The 25,124-nt window shown below is 39.9% G+C and overlaps 1 protein-coding gene across 3 annotated transcripts in view; it reads left to right on the plus strand.

Moving 5' to 3' along the window:
• The first annotated feature begins 6,455 nt into the window (after window positions 1-6,455).
• XDH (xanthine dehydrogenase) overlaps window positions 6,456-25,124 on the plus strand; it is a 163,251-nt gene continuing 144,582 nt past the window's right edge. Inside the window, exon 1 of one of the 3 annotated variants that reach the window (XM_055378822.2) lies at window positions 6,456-7,097. In XM_055378822.2, coding sequence (XP_055234797.2) covers window positions 7,043-7,097 — 55 coding nt within the window. In that variant the 5' untranslated portion in view covers window positions 6,456-7,042. The remainder of the gene's footprint in view (window positions 7,098-25,124) is intronic. The other 2 variants (XM_055378823.2, XM_055378824.2) reach the window with 2 other exon arrangements.

Consider the following 25,124-nt stretch of genomic DNA (forward strand, 5'->3'; position numbering starts at 1 on the left):
TATACACTGCCAAAGCAGATTCACACAGGTATAGAATTATACACAGAGTAATCCATGGGCTTGTGTGTATAAGTAATTCATTACTGTTTTAATGATGCATATTATTTCATGGTCTGAAACACCACAATTTGTTTATCTTCTTTTATTTGTTGAACATTTGAGTTGTTTTCCATTTTTGACTACTGGGAGAAAAAGCAGCTATGAACATTTTTGGAAAAGCCTTTTTGTAAATATACATGCATTTCTCTTAGATATATACTTCTAGATAAGAAGGAAGGCAAGCGTTTATCTTTACTAGAAATCACCAATGAGTTTTCCAATGTGAATGCACCATTTTACACTCTCATCAGCAGTGTATGAGAATGTTGCTCCACATTCTCAACATTTGTATTGTCAGTCTTTTTAATATTAACCATTCCAGTGGGTTAGAAAAGGTATCTCATTGTAGTTTTTAAAAATAAGCTTATGAAGGTATAATTTACACATAATAAAATACACTAGTTTTAAGTGTACAGTTTGATGAGTTTTGAAAATGTATGTACCTATGGAACCACCACAACAACCCAGATGGTATGGTTTGGCTGTGTCCCCACCCAAATCTCACCTTGAATGGAAGCTCCCACAATTCCCCCATGTCATGGGAGGGACTTGGTGGGTGGGAGGTAATTGAATCATGGGGGCAGGTCTTTCCTGTGCTGTTCTCATGATAGTGAATAAGTCTCACGAGGTCTGATGGTTTTATAAAGGGGAGTTTCCCTGCACAAGCTCTGTTATTCTCTCTTGTCTGCAACCATGTAAGACATGCCTTTCACCTTGTGTCATGATTGTTATGCATCCCCAGCCACGTGGAACTGTGAATCCATTAAGCTTCTTTTTCCTTGTAAATTACCCAGTCTCAGGTATGTCTTTTTTTTTTTTTTAGCTTTTGATTAAAAAAATTCTTTTTTTAAAAAATTATTATTATTATACTTTAAGTTTTAGGGTACATGTGCACAACAGGCAGGTTAGTTACATATGTATACATGTGCCATGCTGGTGTGCTGCACCCATTAACTTGTCATTTAGCATTAGGTATATTTCGTAATGCTCTCCCTCCCCCCTCCCCCCACCCCACAACAGGGCCCAGAGTGTGATGTTCCCCTTCCTGTGTCCATGTGCTCTCATTGTTCAATTCCCATCTATGAGTGAGAACATGTGGTGTTCCGTTTTTTGTCCTTGCGATAGTTTACTGAGAATGATGATTTCCAATTTCATCCATGTCCCTACAAAGGACATGAACCCATCCTTTTTTATGGCTGCATAGTATTCCATGGTGTATATGTGCCACATTTTCTTAATCCAGTCTATCATTGTTGGACATTTGGGTTGGTTCCAAGTCTTTGCTATTGTGAATAGTGCCACAATAAACATACGTGTGCATGTGTCTTTATAGCAGCATGATTTATAGTCCTTAGGGTATATACCCAGTAATGGGATGGCTGGGTCAAATGGTATTTCTAGTTCTAGATCCCTGAGGAATCACCACACTGACTTCCACAATGGTTGAACTAGTTCACAGCCCCACCAACAGTGTAAAAGTGTTCTTATTTCTCCACATCCTCTCCAGCACCTGTTGTTTCCTGACTGTTTAATGATTGCCATTCTAACTGGTGTGAGATGGTATCTCATTGTGGTTTTGATTTGCATTTCTCTGATGGCCAGTGATGATGAGCATTTTTTCATGTGTCTGTTGGCTGCATAAATGTCTTCTTTTGAGAAGCATCTGTTCATATCCTTTGCCCACTTTTTGATGGGGTTGTTTTTTTCTTGTAAATTTGTTTAAGTTCGTTGTAGATTCTGGATATTAGCCCTTTGTCAGATGAGTAGGTTGTGAAAATTTTCTCCCATTATGTAGGTTGCCTTTTCACTCTGATGGTAGTTTCTTTTGCTGCACAGAAGCTCTTTAGTTTAATTAGATCCCATTTGTCAATTTTGTCTTTTGTTGCCATTGCTTTTGGTGTTTTAGACAGGAAGTCCTTGCCCATGCCTATGTCCTGAATGGTAATGCCTAGGTTTTCTTCTAGGGTTTTTACGGTTTTAGGTCTAATGTTTAAGTCTTTAATCCATCTTGAATTAATTTTTGTATAAGGTGTAAGGAAGGGATCCAGTTTCAGCTTTCTACATATGGCTAGCCAGTTTTGCCAGCACCATTTATTAAATAGGGAATCCTTTCCCCATTGCTTGTTTTTCTCAGGTTTGTCAAAGATCAGATAGTTGTAGATATGTGGCAGTATTTCTGAGGGCTCTGTTCTGTTGCATTGATCTATATTTCTGTTTTGGTACCAGTACCATGCTGTTTTGGTTACTGTAGCCTTGCAGTATAGTTTGAAGTCAGGTAGCGTGATGCCTCCAGCTTTGCTCTTTTGGCTTAGGATTGAGTTGACGATGCGGGCTCTTTTTTGGTTCCATATGAACTTTAAAGTAGTTTTTTCCAATTCTGTGAAGAAAGTCATTGGTAGCTTGATGGGGATGGCATTGAATCTATACATTACCTTGGGCAGTATGGCCATTTTCACAATATTGATTCTTCGTACCCATGAGCATGGAATGTTCTTCCATTTGTTTGTATCCTCTTTTATTTCATTGAGCAGTGGTTTGTAGTTCTCCTTGAAGAGGTCCTTCACATCCCTTGTAAGTTGGATTCCTAGGTATTTTATTCTCTTCGAAGCAATTGTGAATGGGAGTTCACTCATGATTTGGCTCTCTGTTTGTCTGTTATTGGTGTATAAGAATGCTTGTGATTTTTGTACATTGATTTTGTATCCTGAGACTTTGCTGAAGTTGCTTATCAGCTTAAGGGGATTTTGGGCTGAGACAATGGGGTTTTCTAGATATACAATCATGTCATCTGCAAACAGGGACAATTTGACTTCCTCTTTTCCTAATTGGATACCCTTTATTTCTTTCTCCTACCTGATTGCCCTCGCCAGAACTTCCAACATTATGTTGAATAGGAGTGGTGAGAGAGGGCATCCCTGTCTTGTGCCAGTTTTCAAAGGGAATGCTTCCAGTTTTTGCCCATTCAGTATGATATTGGCTGTGGGTTTGTCATAGATAGCTCTTATTATTTTGAGATGCATCCCATCAATACCTAATTTATTGAGAGTTTTTAGTATGAAGGGTTGTTGAATTTTGTCAAAGGCCTTTTCTGCATCTATTGAGATAATCATGTGGTTTTGGTCTTTGGTTCTGTTTATATGCTGGATTACATTTATTGATTTGCATATATTGAATCAGCCTTGCATCCCAGGGATGAAGCCCACTTGATCGTGGTGGATAAGCTTTTTGATGTGCTGCTGGATTCGGTTTGCCAGTATTTTATTGAGGATTTTTGCATCAATGTTCATCAAGGATATTGGTCTAAAATTCTCTTTTTTTGTTGTGTCTCTGCCCGGCTTTGGTATCAGGATGATGCTGGCCTCATAAAATGAGTTAGGGAGGATTCCCTCTTTTTCTATTCATTGGAATAGTTTCAGAAGGAATGGTACCAGTTCCTCCTTTTACCTCTGGTAGAATGCGGCTGTGAATCCATCTAGTCCTGAACTCTTTTTGGTTGGTAAGCTGTTGATTATTGGCACAATTTCAGCTCCTGTTATTGGTCTATTCAGAGATTCAACTTCTTTCTGGTTTAGTCTTGGGAGAATGCATGTGTTGAGGAATTTATCCATTTCTTCTAGATTTTCTAGTTTATTTGTGTATAGGTGTTTGTAGTATTCTCTGATGGTAGTTTGTATTTCTGTGGGATTGGTGGTGATATCCCCTTTATCATTTTTTATTGCATCTATTTGATTCTTCTCTCTTTTCTTCTTTATTAGTCTTGCTAGCAGTCTATCAGTTTTGTTGATCTTTTCAAAAAACAGCTCCTGGATTCATTCATTTTTTGAAGGGTTTTTTGTGTCTCTATTTCCTTCAGTTCTGCTCTGATTTTAGTTATTTCTTGCCTTCTGCTAGCTTTTGAATGTGTTTGCTCTTGCTTTTCTAGTTCTTTTAATTGCGATGGTAGGGTGTCAATTTTGGATCTTTCCTGCTTTCTCTTGTGGGCATTTAGTGCTATAAATTTCCCTCTACACACTGCTTTGAATGTGTCCCAGAGATTCTGGTATGTTGTGTCTTTGTTCTCGTTGGTTTCAAAGAAGATCTTTATTTCTGCCTTCATTTCGTTATGTACCCAGTAGTCATTCAGGAGCAGGTTGTTCAGTTTGCATGTAGTTGAGTGGTTTTAAGTGAGTTTCTTAATCCTGAGTTCTAGTTTGATTGCACTGTGCTCTGAGAGACAGTTTGTTATAATTTCTGTTCTTTTACATTTGCTGAGGAGAGCTTTACTTCCAAGTATGTGGTCAATTTTGGAATAGGTGTGGTACTGAAAAAAATGTATATTCTGTTGATTTGGGGGGAGAGTTCTGTATATGTCTATTAGGTCCGCTTAGTGCAGAGCTGAGTTCAATTCCTGGGTATCCTTGTTAACTTTCTGTCTTGTCGATCTGTCTAATGTTGACAGTGGGGTGTTAAAGTCTGCCATTATTATTGTGTGGCAGTGTAAGTCTCTTTGTAGGTCACTCAGGACTTGCTTTATGAATCTGGTTGCTCCTGTATTGGGTGCATATATATTTAGGATAGTTAGCTCTTCTTGCTGAATTGATCCCTTTACCATTGTGTAATGGCCTTCTTTATCTCTTTTTATCTTTGTTGGTTTAAAGTCTGTTTTATCAGAGACTAGGATTGCAACCCCTACTTTTTTTTGTTTTCCATTTGCTTGGTAGATCTTCCTCCATCCTTTTATTTTGAGCCTGTGTGTGTCTCTGCATGTGAGATGGGTTTCCTGAATATAGCACACTGATGGGTCTTGACTCCTTATCCAATTTGCCAGTCTGTGTCTTTTAATTGGAGCATTTAGCACATTTACATTTAAAGTTAATATTGTTATGTTTGAATTTGATCCTGTCATGATGATGTTAGCTGGTTATTTTGCTCGTTAGTTGATGCAGTTTCTTCCCAGTCTCGATGGTCTTTACATTTTGGCATGATTTTGCAGCGGCTGGTACCGGTTGTTCCTTTCCATGTTTAGTGCTTCCTTCAGGAGCTCTTTTAGGGCAGGCCTGGTGGTGACAAAATCTCTCAGCATTTGCTTGTCTGTAAAGTATTTTATTTCTCCTTCACTTATGAAGCTTAGTTTGGCTGGATATGAAATTCTGGGTTGAAAATTCTTTTCTTTAAGAATGTTGAATATTGGTCCCCACTCTCTTCTGGCTTGTAGAGTTTCTGCCAAGAGATCTGCTGTTAGTCTGATGGGCTTCCCTTTGTGGGTAAGCCGACCTTTCTCTCTGGCTGCCCTTAACATTTTTTCCTTCATTTCAACTTTGGTGAATCTGACAATTATGTGTCTTGGAGTTGCTCTTCTCGAGGAGTATCTTTGTGGCATTCTCTGTATTTCCTGAATCTGAATGTTGGCCTGCCTTGCTAGATTGGGGAAGTTCTCATGGATAACTTCCTGCAGAGTGTTTTCCAACTTGGTTCCATTCTCCCTGTCACTTTCAGGTACACCAATCGGATGTAGATTTGGTCTTTTCACATAGTCCCATATTTCTTGGAGGCTTTGTTCGTTTCTTTTTATTCTTTTTTCTCTAAACTTCCCTTCTTGCTTCATTTCATTCATTTCATCTTCCATTACTGATACCCTTTCTTCCAGTTGATTGCATCGGCTCCTGAGGCTTCTGCATTCTTCATGTAGTTCTCGAGCCTTGGCTTTCAGCTCCATCAGCTCCTTTAAGCACTTCTCTGTATTGGTTATTCTAGTTATACATTTGTCTAAATTTTTTTCAAAGTTTTCAACTTCTTGGCCTTTGGTTTGAATTTCCTCCTGTAGCTCGGAGTAGTTTGATCGTCTGAAGCCTTCTTCTCTCAACTCGTCAAAGTCATTCTCCGTCCAGCTTTGTTCCCTTGCTGGTGAGGAACTGCGTTCCTTTGGAGGAGGAGAGGCGCTCTGCTTTTTAGAGTTTCCAGTTTTTCTGCTCTGTTTTTTCCTAATCTTTGTGGTTTTATCTACTTTTGGTCTTTGATGATGGTGATGTACAGATGGGTTTTTGGTGTGGATGTCCTTTCTCTTTGTTAGTTTTCCTTCTAACAGACAGGATCCTCAGCTGCAGGTCTGTTGGAGTTTGCTAGAGGTCCACTCCAGACCCTGTTTGCCTGGGTATCAGCAGCGTGTCTGCAGAACAGTGGATTTTCGTGAACTGCGAATGCTGCTGTCTGATCGTTCCTCTGGAAGTTTTGTCTCAGAGGAGTACCTGGCCGTGTGAGGTGTCAGTCTGCCCCTACCGGGGGGTGCCTCCCAGTTAGGCTGCTCGGGGGTCAGGGGTCAGGGACCCACTTGAGGAGGCAGTCAGCGCATTCTCAGATCTCCAGCTGCATGCTGGGAGAACCACTGCTCTCTTCAAAGCTGTCAGACAGGGACATTTAAGTCGGCAGAGGTTACTGCTGCCTTTTTGTTTGTCTGTGCCCTGCCCCCAGAGGTGGAGCCTATGGAGGCAGGCAGGCCTCCTTGAGCTGTGGTGGGCTCCACCCAGTTCCAGCTTCCCAGCTGCTTTGATTACCTAAGCAAGCCTGGGCACTGGCGGGTGCCCCTCCCCCAGCCTCGCTGCGCCTTGCAGTTTGATCTCAGACTGCTGTGCTAGCAATCAGCGAGATTCCGTGGGCGTAGGACTCTCCGAGCCAGGTGCCGGGTATAATCTCCCGGCGCGCCATTTCCTAAGCCTGTCGGAAAAGCACAGTATGTGGGTGGGAGTGACGCGATTTTCCAGGTGCTGTCTGTCACCCCTTTCCTTGACCAGGAAAGGGAACTCCCTGACCCCTTGCGCTTCCTGAGTGAGGCAATGCCTTGCCCTGCTTCCGCTCGCACACGGTGCACTCCACCCACTGTCTTGCGCCCACTGTCTGGCACTCCCTAGTGAGATGAACCCGGTACCTCAGATGGAAATGCAGAAATCACCCGTCTTTTGCGTCGCTCATGCTGGGAGCTGTAGACCGGAGCTGTTCCCATTCAGCCATCTTGGCTCCTCCAGGTATGTCTTTATCAGCAATGTGAAAACAGACTAATAAATCAGATATAGAATATTTTCATCACTCTCTTACCCCTTACCAGTCAATAATGACCCCATCCTCATCTCAACTTCAAACAATCATTGATGTTTTTGTCACTCTTGATTAGTTTGTCTTTTCTGAAATTTCATATGAATAGGATTATGCAATATAAACTTTATTTTTCACTTAGGAAATAGCATAATGTTTTTGAGTTATGGCTATGCTGTTGTGTGTATTAATAGAGTTTTTTTTACATGAGTAGTATTTCAATGACAAATTAGGATACCACAATCTGTTGTTCATTCACTTGTTGATGGGTGTTTGAATTGTTTCCACATTTTGTCTGCTACAAATAAAGTTGCTACTGATATTTATGTAGAAACCCTGTGTAAACACAGAAAGGAGGAAATAATTAAGTAATGAATTATGAAAATAAACAAAACAGACTTAACAATACTAAAAATCAGTTATTGGAACAGACAAACTAGACAAACCTCAAGCAAGGCTGACCGTGGGGGAAGTAAAAAATACATATATATATATATATATATATATTTTTTTTTTATTATTATTATTTATACTTTAAGTTCCAGGGTACTTGTGCACAACTTGCAGGTTTGTTACATAGGTATACATGTGCCATGTTGGTTTGCTACACCCATCAACTCATCATTTACATTAGCTATTTCTCCTAATGCTATCCCTCCCCCTGCTCCCCACCCCCTGACAGGCCACAGGGTGTGATGTTCCCTGTCCTGTGTCCATGTGTTCTTATTGTTTAACTCCCACCTATGAGTGAGAACATGTGGTGTTTGGGTTTCTGTTCTTGTGTTAGTTTGCTGAGAATGATGGTTTCCAGCTTCATCCATGTCTCTGCAAAGGACATGAACTCATCCTTTTTTATGGCTGCATAGTATTCCATGGTGTATATGTGCCACATTTTCTTAATCCAGTCTATCATTGATGGACATTTGGATTGGTTCCAAGACTTTGCTATTGTGGATAGTGCCACAATAAACATACGTGTGCATGTGTCTTTATAGTAGCATGATTTATAATCCTTTGGGTATATACCCAGTAATGGGATTGCTGGGTCAAATGGTATTTCTAGTTCTAGATCCTTGAGGAATTGCCACACTGTCTTCCACAATAGTTGAACTAATTTCCACTCCCACCAACAGTGTAAAAGCATTCCTATTACTCCACATCCTCTCCAGCACCTGTCGTTTCCTGACTTTTTAATGATTGCCATTCTAACTGGTGTGAGATGGTATCTCATTGTGGTTTTGATTTACATTTCTCTGGTGGCCAGTGATGGTGAGCATTTTTTCATGTGTCTTTTGGCTGCATAAATGTCTTCTTTTGAGAAGTGTCTGTTCATATCCTTCGCCCACTTTTTGATGGGGTTGTTTGATTTTTTCTTTTAAATTTGTTTAAATTCTTTGTAGATTCTGGATATTAGCCCTTTGTCAGATTGGTAGATTGCAAAAATTTTCTCCCATTCTGTAGGTTGCCTGTTCACTCTGATGATAGTTTCTTTTGCTGTGTAGAAGCTCTTTAGTTTAATTAGATCCCCTTTGTCTATTTTAGCTTTTGTTGCCATTGCTTTTGGTGTTTTAGTCATGAAGCCTTTGCCCATGTCTATGTCCTGAATGATATTGCCTATGTTTTCTTCTAGGGTTTTTATGGCCTTAGGTCTTACATTTAAGTCTTTAACCAATCTTGAGTTAACTTTTGTATATAGTGTAAGGAAGGGATCCAGTTTCAGCTTTCTCATATTGCTAGCCAGTTTCCCAGCACCATTTATTAAATAGGGAATCCTTTCCCCATTGCTAGCCAGTTTCCCAGCACCATTTGTTAAATAGGGAATCCTTTCCCCATTTCTTGTTTTTGTCAGGTTTGTCAAAGATCAGATGGTTGTAGATGTGTGGTATTATTTCTGAGGTCTCTGTTCTGTTCCATTGGTCTATATCTCTGTTTTGGTTCCAGTACCATGCTGTTTTGGTTATTGTAGTCTTGTAGTATAGTTTCAAGTCAGGTAGCGTGATGCCTCCAGCTTTGTTCTTTTTGCTTAGGATTGTCTTGGCTACACAGGCTACTTTTTGGTTCCATATGAACTTTAAAGTAGTTTTTTCCAATTCTGTGAAGAAAGTCAGTGGCAGCTTGATACAGAGAGCATTGAATCTATAACTTACCTTGGGCAGTATGGCCATTTTCATGATATTGATTCTTCCTACCCATGAGCATGGAATGTTCTTTCATTTGTTTGTGTCCTCTATTATTTCATTGAGCAGTGGTTTGTAGTTCTCCTTGAAGAGGTCCTTCACGTCCCTTGTAAGTTGGATTCCTAGGTATTTTATTCTCTTTGAAGCAATTGTGAATGGGAGTTCACTCATGATTTGGCTCTCTGTTTGTCTGTTATTGGTGTATAGGAATGCTTCTGATTTTTGCAAGTTGATTTTGTATCTTGAGACTTTGCTGAAGTTGCTTATTAGCTTAAGGAGATTTTGGGCTGAGATGATGGGGTTTTCTAAATATACAATCATGTCATCTGCAAACAGAGACTATTTGATTTCCTCTTTTCCTAAGTGAATACCCTTTATTTCTTTCTCTTGTCTGATTGCCCTAACCTGAACCTCCAACACTATGTGGAATAGGAGTGGTGAGAGAGGGCATCCTTTTCTTGTGCCAGTTTTTGAAAGGAATGCTTCCAGTTTTTGCCCATTCAGTATGATATTGGCTGTGGGTTTGTCATAAATAGCTCTTATTATTTTGAGATACGTTCCAACAATACCTGGTTTATTAAGAGTTTTTGACATGAAGCGCTGTTGAATTTTGTCAAAGGCCTTTTCTGCATCTGTTGAGATAATCATGTGGTTTTTGTCATTGGTTCTGTTTATGTGATGGATTATGTTTATTGATTTGCATATGTTGAACCAGCCTTGCATCCCAGGGATGAAGCTGACTTGATTGTGGTGGATAAGCTGTTTGATATGCTTCTGGATTTGGTTTGCCAGTAGTTTATTGAGGATTTTTGCATTGATATTCATCAGGGATATTGGCCTAAAATTCTCTTTTTTGTGTGTGTGTCTCTGCCAGGCTTTGGTATCAGGATGATGCCAGCCTCATAAAATGAGTCAGGGAGGATTCCCTCTTTTTCTATTGGTTGGAATAGTTTCTGAAGGAATGGTACCAGCTCCTCTTTGTACCTCTGGTAGAATTTGGCTGTGAATCCTTCTGGTCCTGGACTTTTTTTGGTTGGTAGGCTCTTAATTATTGCCTCAATTTCAGAACCTGTTATTGGTGTATTAGGAGATTCAACTTCTTCCTGGTTTAGTCTTGGGAGGGAGTATGCATCCAGGAATTTGTTGATTTCTTCTAGATTTTCTAGTTTATTTGCATAGAGTTGTTTATAGTATTCTCTGATAGTAGTTTTATTTCTGTGGGATTGGTGGTGATATCCCCTTTATCATTTTTTATTGCATCTATTTGATTCTTCTCTCTTCTCTTCTTTATTAGTCTTGTTAGTGATCTATCTATTTTGTTGATCTTTAAAAAAAACAGCTCCTGGATTCATTGATTTATTATTATTATTATACTTTAAGTTCTAGAGTACATGTACACAATGTGCAGGTTTGTTATGTATGTATACATGTGTCATGTTGGTGTGCTCCACCCATTAACTCATCATTTACATTAGGTATATCTTCTAATGCTATTCCTCCCTGCTCCCTCCACACCATGACAGGCCTCAGTATGTGATGTCCCCCATCCTGTGTCCAAGTGCTCTCTTTGTTCAATTCCCACTATGAGGGGGAAGATGTGGTGCTTGGTTTTCTGGCCTTGTGATAGTTTGCTCAGAATGATGGTTTCCAGCTTCACCCATGTCTCTACAAAGGACATGAACTCATCCTTTTTTATGGCCACATAGTATTTCATGGTGTATATGTGCCACATTTTCTTAATCCAGCCTATCATTGATGGACATTTGGGTTGGTTCCAAGTCTTTGCTATTGTGAATAGTGCCAGAATAAACATACATGTGACAGTGTGGTGATTCCTCCAGGATCTAGAACTAGAAATACCATTTGACCCAGCCTTCCCATTACTGGGTATATACCCAAAGGATTATAAATCCTGCTGCTATAAAGATTCATTGATTTTTTAAAGGGTTTTTCAAGTCTCTATCTCCTTCAGTTCTGCTCTGATCTTAGTTGTTTCTTGCCTTCTGCTAGCTTTTGAATTTGTTTGCTCTTGCTTCTCTAGTTCTTTTAATTGTGATGTTAGGGTGTCAATTTTAGATCTTCCTGCTTTCTCTTGTGGGCATTTAGTGCTATAAATTTCCCTCTACACACTGCTTTAAATGTGTCCCAGAGATTCTGGTCCATTGTGTCTTTGCTCTCATTGGTTTCAAAGGACATCTTTATTTTGCCTTCATTTCGTTATGTACCCAGTAGTCATTCAGGAGCAGGTTGTTCAGTTTCCATGTAGTTGTGGGGTTTTAAGTGAGTTTCTTAATCCTGAGTTCTAATTTGATTGCACTGTGGTCTGAGAGACAGTTTGTTGTGATTTCTGTTCTTTTACATTTGCTGAGGAGAGCTTTACTTCCAAGTATGTGGTCAATTTTAGAATAAGTGCAATGTGGTGCTGAGAAAAATGTATATTGTGTTGATTTGGGGTGTAGAGTTCTGTAGATGTCTATTAGGTCTGCTTGATACAGAGCTGAGTTCAAGTCCTGGATATCCTTGTTAACCTTCTGTCTCGTAGATTTGTCTAATATTGACAGTGTGGTGTTAAAGTCTCCCATTATTATTGTGTGGGAGTCTAAGTCCCTTTGTAGGTCTCTAAGGACTTGCTTTATGAATCTGGGTGCTCCTATATTGGGTGCATATATAGTTAGGTTAGTTAGCTCTTCTTGTTGAATTGATCCCTTTACCATTATGTAGTAACCTTCTTTGTCTCTTTTGATCTTTGTTGGTTTAAAGTCTGTTTTATCAGAGACTAGGATTGCAACCCCTACTTTTTTTTTGCTTTCCATTTGCTTGGTAGATCTTCCTCCATCCCTTTATTTTGAGCCTGTGTATGTCTTTGCATGTGAGATGGGTCTCCTGAATACAGCACATCGATGGGTCTTGACTCTTTATCCAATTTGCCAGTCTGTGTCTTTTAATTGGAGCATTTAGCCCATTTATATTTAAGGTTAATATTGTTATGTTTGAATTTGATCCTGTCATTATGATGTTAGCTGGTTATTTTTCCTGTTAATTGATGCGGTTTCTTCATAGCGTTGATGGTCTTTACAATTTAGCATGTTTTTGCAGTGGCTGGTACCAGTTGTTCCTTTCCATGTTTAGTGCTTTCTTCAGGAGCTCTTGTAAGGCAGGCCTGGTGGTGACAAAATGTCTCAGCATTTGCTTGTCTGTAAAGGATTTTTATTTCTCCTTCACTTATGAAGCTTAGTTTGGCTGGATATGAGATTTTGGGTTGAAAATTCTTTTCTTTAAGAATGTTGAATATTGGCCCCCACTCTCTTCTGGCTTGTAGGGTTTCTGCTGAGGGATCCGCTGTTAGTCTGATGGGCTTCCCTTTGTGGGTAACCTGAGCTTTCTCTCTGGCTGCGCTTAACACTTTTTTCCCTTCATTTCAACCTTGGTGAATCTAACAATTATATGTCTTGGGGTTGCTCTTCTCGAGGAGTATCTTTGTGGTGTTCTATGTATTTCCTGAATTTGAATGTTGGTCTGCCTTGCTATGTTAGGGAAGTTCTCCTGGATAATATGCTGAAGAGTGTTTTCTAACTTGGTTCCATTCTCCTCATCACTTTCCAGTACACCAATCAAACATATATTTGGTCTTTTCACATAGTCCCGTATTTCTTGGAGGCTTTGTTCATTTCTTTTACTCTTTTTTTTTTCTATTCTTGTTTTCTCACTTTATTTCATTAATTTGATCTTCAATCACTGATATCCTTTCTTCCACTTGATCAAATCGGCTATTGAAGCTTGTGTATGTGTTACGAAGTTCTTGTGCTGTGGTTTTCAGCTCCATCAGGTAATTTAAGGTCTTCTCTACACTGTTTATTCTAGTTAGCCATTTGTCTAACCTTTTGTCAAGGTTTTTAGCTTCCTTGCGATGGGTTAGAATATGCTCCTTTATCTCGGAGAAGTTTGTTATTACTGACCTTCTGAAACCTACTTCTGTCAACTTGTCAAACTGAGTCTCCATTCAGTTTTGTTCCCTTGCTGGTAAGGAGCTGTGATCCTTTGTAGGAGAAGAGACTCTCTGGTTTTTGGAATTTTCAGCTTTTCTGCTCTGGTTTCTCCCCATCTTTGTGGTTTTATCTACCTTTGGTCTTTGATATTGGTGACCTACAGATGGGGTTTTGCTGTGGATGTCCTTTCTGTTGATGTTGATGCTATTCCTTTCTGTTTGTTAGTTTTCCTTCTAACAGTCAGGCCCCTCTGCTGCAGGTCTGTTGGAGTTTGCTGGAGGTCCACTCTAGAACCTGTTTGCCTAGGTATCACCAGTGGAGGCTGCAGAAAAGCAAATATTGCTGCTTGATCCTTCCTCTGGAAGCTTCATCCCAGAGGGCCACTCATCTGTTTGAGGTGTCTGTTGGCCCCTACTGGGAGGTATCTCCCAGGCAGGCTACATGGGGTTCAGGGTCCAGCTTGAGGTGCCAATCTGTCTGTTCTCAGAGCTTGAATGCCATGCTGAGAGAACCACTGCTGTCTTCAGAGCTGTCACACAGGGATGTTTAAGTCTGCAGAAGCTGTCTGCTGCCTTTTGTTCTGCTATGCCCTGCCCCCAGAGGTGGAATCTAGAGAGGCAGTAGGCCTTGCTGTGCTGCGGTGGGCTCCTCCCAGTTTCAGCTTCCAGGATGCTTTGTTTACACTGTGAGCTACTCAAGCCTCAGCAATGGCTGATGCCCCTCCCCCTGTCAAGCTGCAGCATCACAGGTTGATCTCAGACTACTGTATTAGCAGTAAGCAAGCTCTGTGGGTGTGGGACCTGCCCAGCCAGGCATGGGAGGGTATCTCCTGGTCTGCCAGTTGCTAAGACTGTGGGAATAGCACAGTATTTGGTCAGGAGTGTATTGTTTCTCCAGTTATAGTCTGTCCCAGCTTCCCTTGGCTAGGAAGGGGAAATCCCTCCACCCCTTGTGCTTCCTGGGTGAGGAGATGCCCCCCCTGCTTCAGTTTGCCCTCCATGGGCTGCACCCAGTGTCCAACCAGTCTGAGTGAGATGAACCAGGTACCTCAGTTGGAAATGCAGAAATCACCCATCTTCTGTGTTGGTCTCACTGGGAGCTGCAGACTGGAGCTGTTCCTATTCGGCCATCTTGCAAAAATATGTATTTTTTTAACAATAAAGGAGACATAGTTACAAATAAAAAAGTAATATGACAAATAACAAAACTTTTATGCCAATAAATATGAAAAGTTTTAAATAAAAAAATCAAAATTGTCTCAAAAAGAAAGATTTAAAAATGAATAATAGGGGCCAAGTGTGGTGGCTTGCACCTGTAATCCCAGCACTTTGGGAGGCCAACGTGGGCAGATCATGAGGTCAGGAGTTCGAGATCAGCCTGGCCAATATGGTGAAACCCTGTCTCTACTAAAAATACAAAAATTAGCCAGACATGATGGCAAGCAGGTGTAGTCGCAGCTAGTTGGGAGGCTGAGGCAGAAAAATCATTTGAATCTGGGAGGCGGAGGTTGCAGCGAGCTGAAATCGTGCCACTGCACTCCAGCCTGGGCAACAGAGCGAGACTACGTCTCCAAAAAAAAAAAAAATGAATAATAGGTCGGGAACGATGGCTCATGCTTGTAATCCTAGCACTTTGGGAGGTTAAGGTGGGTGGATCACTTGAGGTCAGGAGTTTGAAACCAGCCTGGCCAGCATGGTGAAACCCCATCTCTACTAAAAATACAAACAAATTAGTCAGGTATGGTGATGTGCACCTGTAATCCCAGCTACTTGGAGGCTGAGGCAGGAGAATTGCTTGAACCCAGGAGGCAGAGGTTGCAGTGAGCTGAGATAGTGCCACTGTACTCCAGCCTGGACAACAAAGCAAGACTCTGTCTCAATAAATAAATAAATAAATAAAAATAAAAATGAAAAAAATAAAAATAAAAATAAAAATGGTGTGGAGTAGGTATAAATGATGAAACTGAGGCCCAGAATGATTAATATAGTTACATTGTTTATAATGGCCAAAGCTGAAACACTAACAATGACCATTATTTAAATGAATTGCTAGTTAAAATCTCCACACCCAAAAGATATCCTACCCAGAATGATTTACAGGCAAGTTTTACTGAACTTCCAAGGAACAGATGATTTCTATCTTATGTAAATTTTTTTAAATGAAATGCTACATAGCTTATTTTATGAGGCTGGAATAACCTTGATATTAAAATTGTAAATAGTCAACTTATAGGTATAGACAAAAATCTCAAGATGTTTGCATACCATATATGCGTAATACTATATACAGTCAAAATCTATTAATGTAATCCTTTACATTAACAGATTAATAGAAATGCTATATGATGGTGTTAAAACATACGTAAAAAGCGTTTGAAAATTTTTAATACAGATTAATGACTAAAAAGAAGCTCTTACTAAACTAGGAATGAAAGGAATTCTCTTAACTTGACGAATAATGTCCTTTAAATACTACATCATGCACCATATTTAATAGCTAAAACTCAGAAGTAAGAAAAGTGTGCTTGTCTTTACAATTTAGTATAGTATTAGTCATAGTAAATTAAGTAGGACAAGAAAATATAAGGTACAGGAATTGAAATAAAAAATACAAAATGATCTTTATTTTTAGGTGTATTATTGTATACATAGAAAATTCAAAAATATTGAAAGCAAATAAGTGGAAATAAAAAAAGAATCCAGCAAATTTGTTGGTGAAAAGATTTACATACAAAAATTAATAGCCTTTTCTTACACTAGCAGTAATCAACGTGTAGTAGAATGACATGCCATTCACAGTAGCAAGAAAACTGAAAAGGTATTTAGGAATAAATTTTATTAAAGATGAAAAATGTACAAGCCCTTTATAGAGAACATTACTAGACATATTGAGGGCCAAATTATTCCTGAATAAATGGAGAGACATACTGTGTTTTTAGATGATAAGACTCAATAATACAAATATGTCAAGTCTGTACATATCCCTTCATAAATTCAGTGCATTTCTGAGAAAAACCCCAGCAGGATATTTCATGTGACTTTATGAGATGATCCTAAAATTCATATGAAACAAAAAAGGTCAATAAGAGCAAAGATAATTGTGAAGAGTCTAGAGGTATTTTCTAAGCAAAAATACAACTTATTTTGAAGGTATAGATCTTAAGATAAACATACTATTTACTTAGAGAGAAATAATTATGTTGCTGGAACAGAATACAGACACTGAAACAAATAACAAATTCATGATGATGATGGGGAACTCATTTCAAAATGGCAGCTCTTATAAGACATGGGAGAAAAATAGGTACTACAATATATTTTTCTGCGACAACTGACTAATGGTCCATTTGGGAAAAAGCTAGAATAGTAACACTTTCCACAAAAAAGTAAGTTACAGATAGATTAAATTCCTAAATGTGTGAAAGGTGATTTGTAGAAGAAACTATAGAATATAGTCTGCCAGTTGTACTGGTGCACACCTATCATCCCAGTTACCTGGGAGGTGGAGGCAGTACGATCACTTGAGCACAGCAGTTTGAGACCTGCTTGGTCAGCATAGTGAGACTCTGTCTCAAAAATAAAAGAATATATTTATGACTTTGAGATATGAAAGAAGAAGATGGCTTGCTAGGAGCAGCTAGTGTGTGGGCTCTCATGGAGAAGAACGGAAGGGGTGAGGAAATACAGCAACCTCAACTAAAATATCCAGGTACAGGCATTGGAACTAATCAAGGAAACAAGTGCACCCAAGGAGAAGGAAGAAAAGCAAGGCAGGATGATGGCCCACCGGGAGCAGCGTGGAGCCAGGGCAACCTCCCCTACCTAGGGAAGTGGTGAGTGAATGTGCGACCCTGGGAACCCACACTTCTCCCATGGATTTTTGCAATCCTCGGTTCACGAGATCCCCTCGTGAACCCACTCCACCAGGGCCTTCAGTCCCACACATGTAGCTATGTGGAGTCTCTGCAGAGCAGCTGCTCAGCCTTAGAGACCTAGAGATCTGGGAGACTTAGAGACCTGGGCTTTATGGGTTTCCCTGCAAAAACAGATGCACTCTTGCAAAGTGAGTTGTTAGACTCCTTATGTACCCCTAGGAAAGGGGCTGAATCCAGGGGGCTGAGCAGTGACAGTCTGCAGGCCCCACTTCCACGGCACCTCACAGGATTAAGACCCATTGGCTTGTAATTCCTGTCAGCCAGGAGTAACAGTGTTGCACCTCTCTGAGACAGCGCTCTCAGTGGGAGGGGCAGGAGGCCATCTTTGCTGTTTAGGCAACTGAGCTATTCCAGCCTTCAGGCTTTGGAGAGTCCAAGGTGAGCAGGGGGCGAAAGCAGTACCTCAGCACAGTGCAACTGCTTTACGAAAACGTGGTCAGACTGCTTAGTTTAAATGGGTCCTCGATCTCCTTCCTTCTCACTAGGCAGAACCTCCCAACTGGGGCCTCCAGCCATCCCTGCCAGTGTTTTTTGGCCAACAGAGATTCAGAACCTTCCTGGGACAGTGCTCTCAGAAGGAGGGACAGGCCACCATCCTTGCTGTTTGGGCGACTTAGCCATCCAGACTGCAGGCCTCAGAGAGTCCAAGGCAACTGCAGGCAGAAGCAGTCCCTTCGCACAGCACAGTTGCTCTATGAAAATGTGGCCAGACTTTTTAAAGCAGGCCCCCAGTCCCATTCCTCCTTACTGGGCAGGAACTCCCAGCCAGGGTCTCCAGCTACCTCCTACGCCTGTGTTTGAGATGGTAAAAGGTCCATATCTCCCTGGGAGGGAGCTCCCAGATGGAGAGGCAGGCTGCTATTTTTACTGCTTTGCAGTCTTCACTGTTGTTACCTTCAGGTACTGGAAAGTCCAAGGTGACTAGGGACTGGAGCAGGGCCCCAGCATATTGCAGAAGTTCTATGGAAAAGGGGCCAGACTGTTACATGGGTGCCCATTCCCATATCTCCTCACCAAGCAGGTCCTCCAGGCCTGGGCCTCTAGCCACCTCTAACCAGAGCTATTGAGCCAGTAGCAGCTTGGAAACTCCCTGGACACAGCCCCCAGGGGCATCTGAAAGTCTCTTTGCCACCGCCTCTGCAGTGTAGCTGCCTTGCTACCCTCAGACTAACAAAGAAGCAAATACCTTAAGTGCCTTATCCACACCTCCAACAAACTGCAGTCAACCCAAGGAGAGGAGGCAAGTCCATGCCCCATGGGTCTCACCCCCACTGCTTGTCTCCAGACAGGGAACTCTTAGCTTGGGCCCACAGCACAGACCTTCCATCCTGGCTGATTGCACTGAGCAATTGCTGACCTGCATTTCCTTGGGGTGGAGCCCCCAGGAGACAAGCAAATGACCCTTGGCCACAACCATTACTAAGGTCGCTTCCTCTGCTGCCTCCAAGTTAGGGAATGAACATGAACACTGAGTTTGTTCCAGAGTGGCTGTGGGCAGCCCAGGAGCACCAAGCTGCAATCTACAGCCAGCACTCAAGGGGGAGAGGAAACCACACTTTCAGAGCATTGAGAGGAAACATGGCTGCAACTGTGAGAAAACACGGATGGAAGGATGGGCACACAACCAAGCAAGAGTCCACCAACTGACTAATATACCTAAGTGCCACCTACTGGATCACATCCCAAAGCTTCAACACCAAAAATACCTTGCTACCATACCCTGCGGTTTCATGTCTAAAACCGAAGACAGAAAGTCAGCTTCAAATAAAGATCCTGCACAAAGCCTTGGCCCTGAGAAAATAACCAGAAAAGAAGTCTATTGACTGTACTCAGTCTACGTGCAGTTAAAAAAACACCCACACAGAGAGATGAGAAAGAACCAATGCAAGAACTCTGGTAACTCAAATGGCCAGAGTGTCATACATCTTCCAAATGATTGCACCAGTTTTTCAATAAGAGTTCTTACCTAGGCTGAACTGGCTGAAATGACAGAAATAGAATTCAGAATATGGATAGGAGTGAAGATCATCAAGATTCAGGAAGATGGCAAAACCCAATTCAAAGAAACTAAGAATTACAATAGAACAATACAGGAGCTGAAGGACAAAATAGCCGATCTAAAAAAGACCCTAATTAATCTGACAGAGCTGAATAACACAAGAATTTTTCAATGCAATCACAAGTACTAACAGTAGAATAAACCAAGTTGAGGAAAGAATCTCAGAACTTGAAGACTGGCTTACTGAAATAAGACAGCCACACAAATATAAAGAAAAAAGATTAAAAAGGAATGAACAAAACCTCTGAGAAGTATGGATTATGTAAACAGGCCAAATCTATGAATCACTGGCAACCCTGAAAGGGTGAGGGGAGAAAGAAAACAACTTGAAAAACATATTTCAGGATACCATCCATGAAAACTTCCCCAACCTTGCCACAGAGGCTAACAGTCAAATTCAGAAAATACAGAGAACTTCTGTAAGATTTTATACAAGAAGATCATCTGCAATACACATAACTGTTAGATTTTCCAGGGTTGAAATAAGGGAAAGAATATTAAAGGGAGCTAGAGAGAAAGGGCAGGTCACCTGCAAAGGGAACCCCATCAGGCTAATAGCAGACCTCTCAGCTGAAGCCCTATAAGTCAGAAGAGACTGGAAGCTTATATTCAACATTCCTAAAGAAAAAAAATCTTCAACCAAGAATTTGGTTGAAGCCTAACTAAGCTACCTAAACAAAGGACAAATAAGATTCTTTTCAGATAAACAAATATTGAGGGAGTTCGTTACCACCAGACCTGCCTTACAAGAGATTTTGAAAGGAGTGCTAAATATAGAAAGGAAAGAATGCTACCAGCTAATAAAAAACACATGTAAACATGCAGACCAGTGACACTGTAAAGCAACCACACAAACAAGCCAACATAATAACCAACTAACAACACAATTACAGGATAAAATGAACACATACCTATACTAATCTTGAATGTAAATAGGCTAAATGCCCCACTTAAAAGGCATGGAGTGGTAAGCCGAATAAAAAGAAAGACCCAATGGTATCCTGTCTTCAAGAGACCCATCTCATATGTAATGACACCCCTAGGCCCACAATAAAGGGATGGAGGAAAATGTACCAAGCAAATGGGAAACAGAAAAAAAGCAGGGGTCACAACCCTAATTTCAGACAAAACAGACTTCAAACCAACAAAGATCAAAAAAGACAAAGAAAGGCATTACATAGTGGTAAAGGGTGCAATTCAACAAGAAGACCTAGCTATCCTAAGTATATATGCACCCAAAACAGGAGCACCCAGATTCATAAAGCAAGTTCTTAGAGACCTACAAAGAGACATGGTCTCCCACACAGTAATAGTGGGAGACTTCAACACTCCACCAACAGTGTGTGACAAATCATCAAGGCAGAAAAGTAATAAAGATATTTAGGACCTGAACTCAACATTGGTCCAAATGGATCTGATAGACCTCTACAGAACTCTCCACCCAAAAACAACAGAATATACATTCTTCTCATCACCACATGGCACATGCTCTAAAATCCACCACGTAATTGGACATAACCCAATCCTCAGCAAATCCAAAAGAACCAAATCATACCAAACATACTCTCAGACCATAGCATGATAAAAACAGAAGTCAAGCCTGAAAAAATTGCTCAAAATCATGCAATTACATAGAAATTAAACAACATGCTCCTGAATGACTTTTGGGTAAATGAAAAAATTAAGGCAGAAACCAAGAAACTAATGAGAACAAGGATACAACATACCAGAATCTAGGGGACACAGCTAAGGCAGTGTCAAGAGGGAAATTCATACTAAAATTCACACTAAATGCCCATATCAAAAAGTTAGGAAGTTCTCAAACTAACAACTTACATCACAACTGAAAGAATTAGAGAAGCAAGTACAAATCAACCACAAAGCTAGGAGAAGAAAAGAAATAACCAAAATCAGAGCTAAACTAAGGAAACAGATAAAAAAATTTCAAAACATTTAAAATAAAACCAGGAGTATGTTTTTTTTTAAAAAAATAAAATAGGCTGCTAGCTAGACTAATAAAGAAGAAAAGAGAGAATGATCCAAATAAACATGATTAAATATAATGTAGGGAATGTTGTCAGTACGCACACAGAAATAAAAATAACCATCAGAAACCACTATGAATACCTCTTTGCACACACTAGAAAACCTAGAAGAAATGGATAAATTCCTGGACATATACATCCTCCCAAGACTGCGTCAGGAAGAAATTGATTCCCTGAACAGACCAATAATGAGCTTCAGAATTGAATCAGTAATAAATAGCCCACTAACCAACAAAAGTCCAGGACCTGGTGGATTCACAGCTGAATTCTACCGTATGTACAAAGAAGAGCTGTTATCATTCCTACCGAAACTATACCAAAAAATAGAGGAGGAGGGCCTCCTCTCCAACTCATTCTATGAGGCAGTCACCATCCTGATACTAAAATTTGGCAGGGACACAACAAAAAAAGAAAAATTCAGGCCAATATCCTTGATGAACATGAATGCAAAAACTCTCAACAAAATATCGGCAAACTGAATCCAGCAGCACATCAAAAAGCTAATCCACCATGATCAAGTAGGCTTCATCCCCTGGATGCAAGGTTGGTTCAACATATGCAAATCAATAAATGTGACTCATGACATAAACAGAACTAAAGACAAAAACCATGCTGATTATCTCAATAGACACAGAAAAGGCTTTCAATAAAATTCTACATCCCTTTATGTTAAGAACTCTCAATAAAAGAAGCATTGAAGGAACATGTCTTAAAATAATAAGGGCCATCTATGATAAACTCATAGCCAACATCATACTAAATGGGCAAATGGTGGAAGCATTCCCCATGAAAATTGGCATAAGACAAGGAAGCCAACTCTCACCACTCCTATTCAACATAGTATTGGAAGTTCTGGCCAGAGGAATCAGGCAAGAGAAGCAAATAAATGGCATACAAATACGAAGAGAGGAAATTAAACTATCTTTGTTTGGAGATGACATGATTCTATATCTGGAAAATCTCATAGTCTCTGCCCAAAAGCTGCTTCAGCTGATAAGCAACTTTGGCAAAGTTTCAGGACACAAAATCAATGTACAAAAATTACTAGCATTCCTATACACCAACAATAGTCAAGCCAAGAGTCAAATCAGGAAGGAAATCTCATTCACAATTGCCACACACAAAAAAAATGCCCAGGAATACAGCTAACCAGGGAGGTGAAAGATCTCTACAATGAGAATTACAAAACACCACTGAAAGAAATCAGAGAAGACACAAATAAATGACAAAATATTCCATGCTCATGAATAGGAATAATTAATATCATGAAAATGGCCGTACTGCCCAAAGCAATTTACAGATTGAATGTTATTATCAAACTACAATGACATTCTTCACAGAACTAGAAAAAACTATTTTAAAATTCTTATGGGACCAAAAAAGAATCCGAATAGCCAAGGAAATCGTAAGCAAAAAGGACAAAACTGGAGGCATCATGTTACCCAACTTCAAACTACACTACAGGGATCCCATAACCAAAGCAATGTGGTACTGGTACAAAAAACGGCACATAGACCAGTGGAACAGAATAGAGAGCCCAGAAATAAGGCTAGACACCTATGACCACCTGATCTTCGACAAAGCTGACAAAAACAAGCAATGGGGAAAAGACTCCCTATTCAATAAATGGTGCTAGGATAACTGGCTAGCCAGATGCAGAAGATTGAAGCTGGACCTCTTTTTTACATCATACACAAAAATCAACTCAAGATGGATTAAAGACATAAATGTAAAACCCAAAACTATGAAAACCCTGGAAGACAACCTAGGCAATACCATCTTGGACATAAGAATGGGTAAACATCTCATGACAAAGCCATCAAATCTATCACAACAAAAGCAAAGATTGATGTGTGGGATCTAATTAAACTAAAGAGCTTCTGCATAGCAAAAGAAACTATAAGCAGAATAAACAAACAACCTACAGAATGGGATAAAATATTTAAAAACTATGCATCTGACAAAGGTCCGATATTCAATATCTGTAAGGAACTTAAATTTATAAGAGGAAAACAAACAACCCCATTAAAAAGTGGGCAAAGGATATGAGCAGACACTTTTCAAAAGAAGACAAACATGCAACCAACAAGCATATGAAAAAAATACTAACGTCACTAGTCATTACAGATTTGCAAATCAAAACCACAATGAGATACCATCTCGCACCAGTCAGAATGGCTATTACCAAAAAGTAAAAACAAAACAAAACATATACTGGCCAGGTTGCAGAGAAAAGGCAACACTTATACACTTGCTGGGAGTGTAAATTAGTTCAACCATTGTGGAAAGCAGTATAGCAATTCCTCAAAGAGCCAAAAGCAGAACTAGTATTCGACTCAGCAATCCCATTACTGGGTACATATTCAGAGGAATAAATCATTCTACATGCACATGAATGTATATTGCAGCACTATTTACAGTAACAAAGACATAGAATCATCTAAATGCCCATCAATGACAGATTGGATACAGATAATGTGGTACATATACACCATGGAATACTCTGCACCATAAAAAAATGAGATCATGTCTTTTCTGGGAACATGGGTGGAGCTAAAGGCCATTATTCTTAGCAGACTAATGCAGGAACAGAACACCAAATACTGCATGTTTTCACTTACAAGTGGGAGCTAAATGATGAGGACCCATGAACACAAAGAAGGGAACAACAGACACTGGGATCTAATTGAAAGTGGAGGATGGCAGGAGGAAGATGAGTAGAAAAGATAACTATTGGGTACTGAGCTTAATACCTGGTTGATGAAATAATCTGTACCACAAACCCCCATGACATGAAATTACCTATATAACAAACGTTCACATGTACCTAAAATAAAAGGTTTTTAAAAAAGAGATATGCAAGAATTTCTTTCAAGAATCACTAAGAATTGACAAGAAAGGATATCATTGATAACACTATCTTTAAAGAAAAAAAGCTTCTGTAGAAAAAAGAACACCGTAGAGAAGGTAAATGTAAGCCATAGTCTGAAAGGACCTATTTGCAATACGTATGTCCAAAACTCCTACAAAATGATAATTCCAAAATGGCAAAGAACTTGAATAGGCAATTCATGGAATAGGAATACTGAATGTACAATTATTATGGGATGAAAGGCTCAATCTAGCTGTTTTTTTTTTTTTTTGAGACGCATTTTGGGAGCAAAAATGGTAAATTATCAGACTTTGTTAAAGCTGTCGATGTGTATGTAGATATACAGCTTGTGTTATTCCCTATAGTTTTCTCTAAGTTAAAAATAGTTCATCATAAAAAGTAAATGAGAAAACTACATTTATGAGACAGTTTTTTTAAAAGACTGAGTTTCAAAGGCTCCGTAAATATATTGCAATCTAATAAAAGTACCGGGAAGGTGTTCTACTCATATCCATGAGCTACAAATACAGTCTGGTATAGTGGCAAAGGCTGAAGCTTTGAAGTAAGATATCAAAGATTCAAATCCTAACTGAGCTGCTTTTTAGCTGTGTAACTTTGAGCAAATAACTCAACATCATTAGATTTTATATTTGTAAAATAAGGATCACAATATTTGCCTTATAGTGTTGGGATGAGGGTCGAAGTGACATTGTAGACGCCAAGTGTGTGGTAGAGTTGGCACTTCATAACAGTAGGCTTGTGTTCATTAGTACAGGGTTTCCTTCCCTTCCTTTTATACCTCAGGACTTCTAGGTACTCTGTGCTTTTCTCCCCTACTTCAAAGCTAAAAGATGAGATCTGTCTGAATAAGAACAAAATTATAAACA

Source organism: Gorilla gorilla, chromosome 12 (genome assembly GCF_029281585.2).
Source record: "Gorilla gorilla gorilla isolate KB3781 chromosome 12, NHGRI_mGorGor1-v2.1_pri, whole genome shotgun sequence".
Taxonomy (NCBI): Eukaryota; Metazoa; Chordata; class Mammalia; order Primates; family Hominidae; genus Gorilla; species Gorilla gorilla.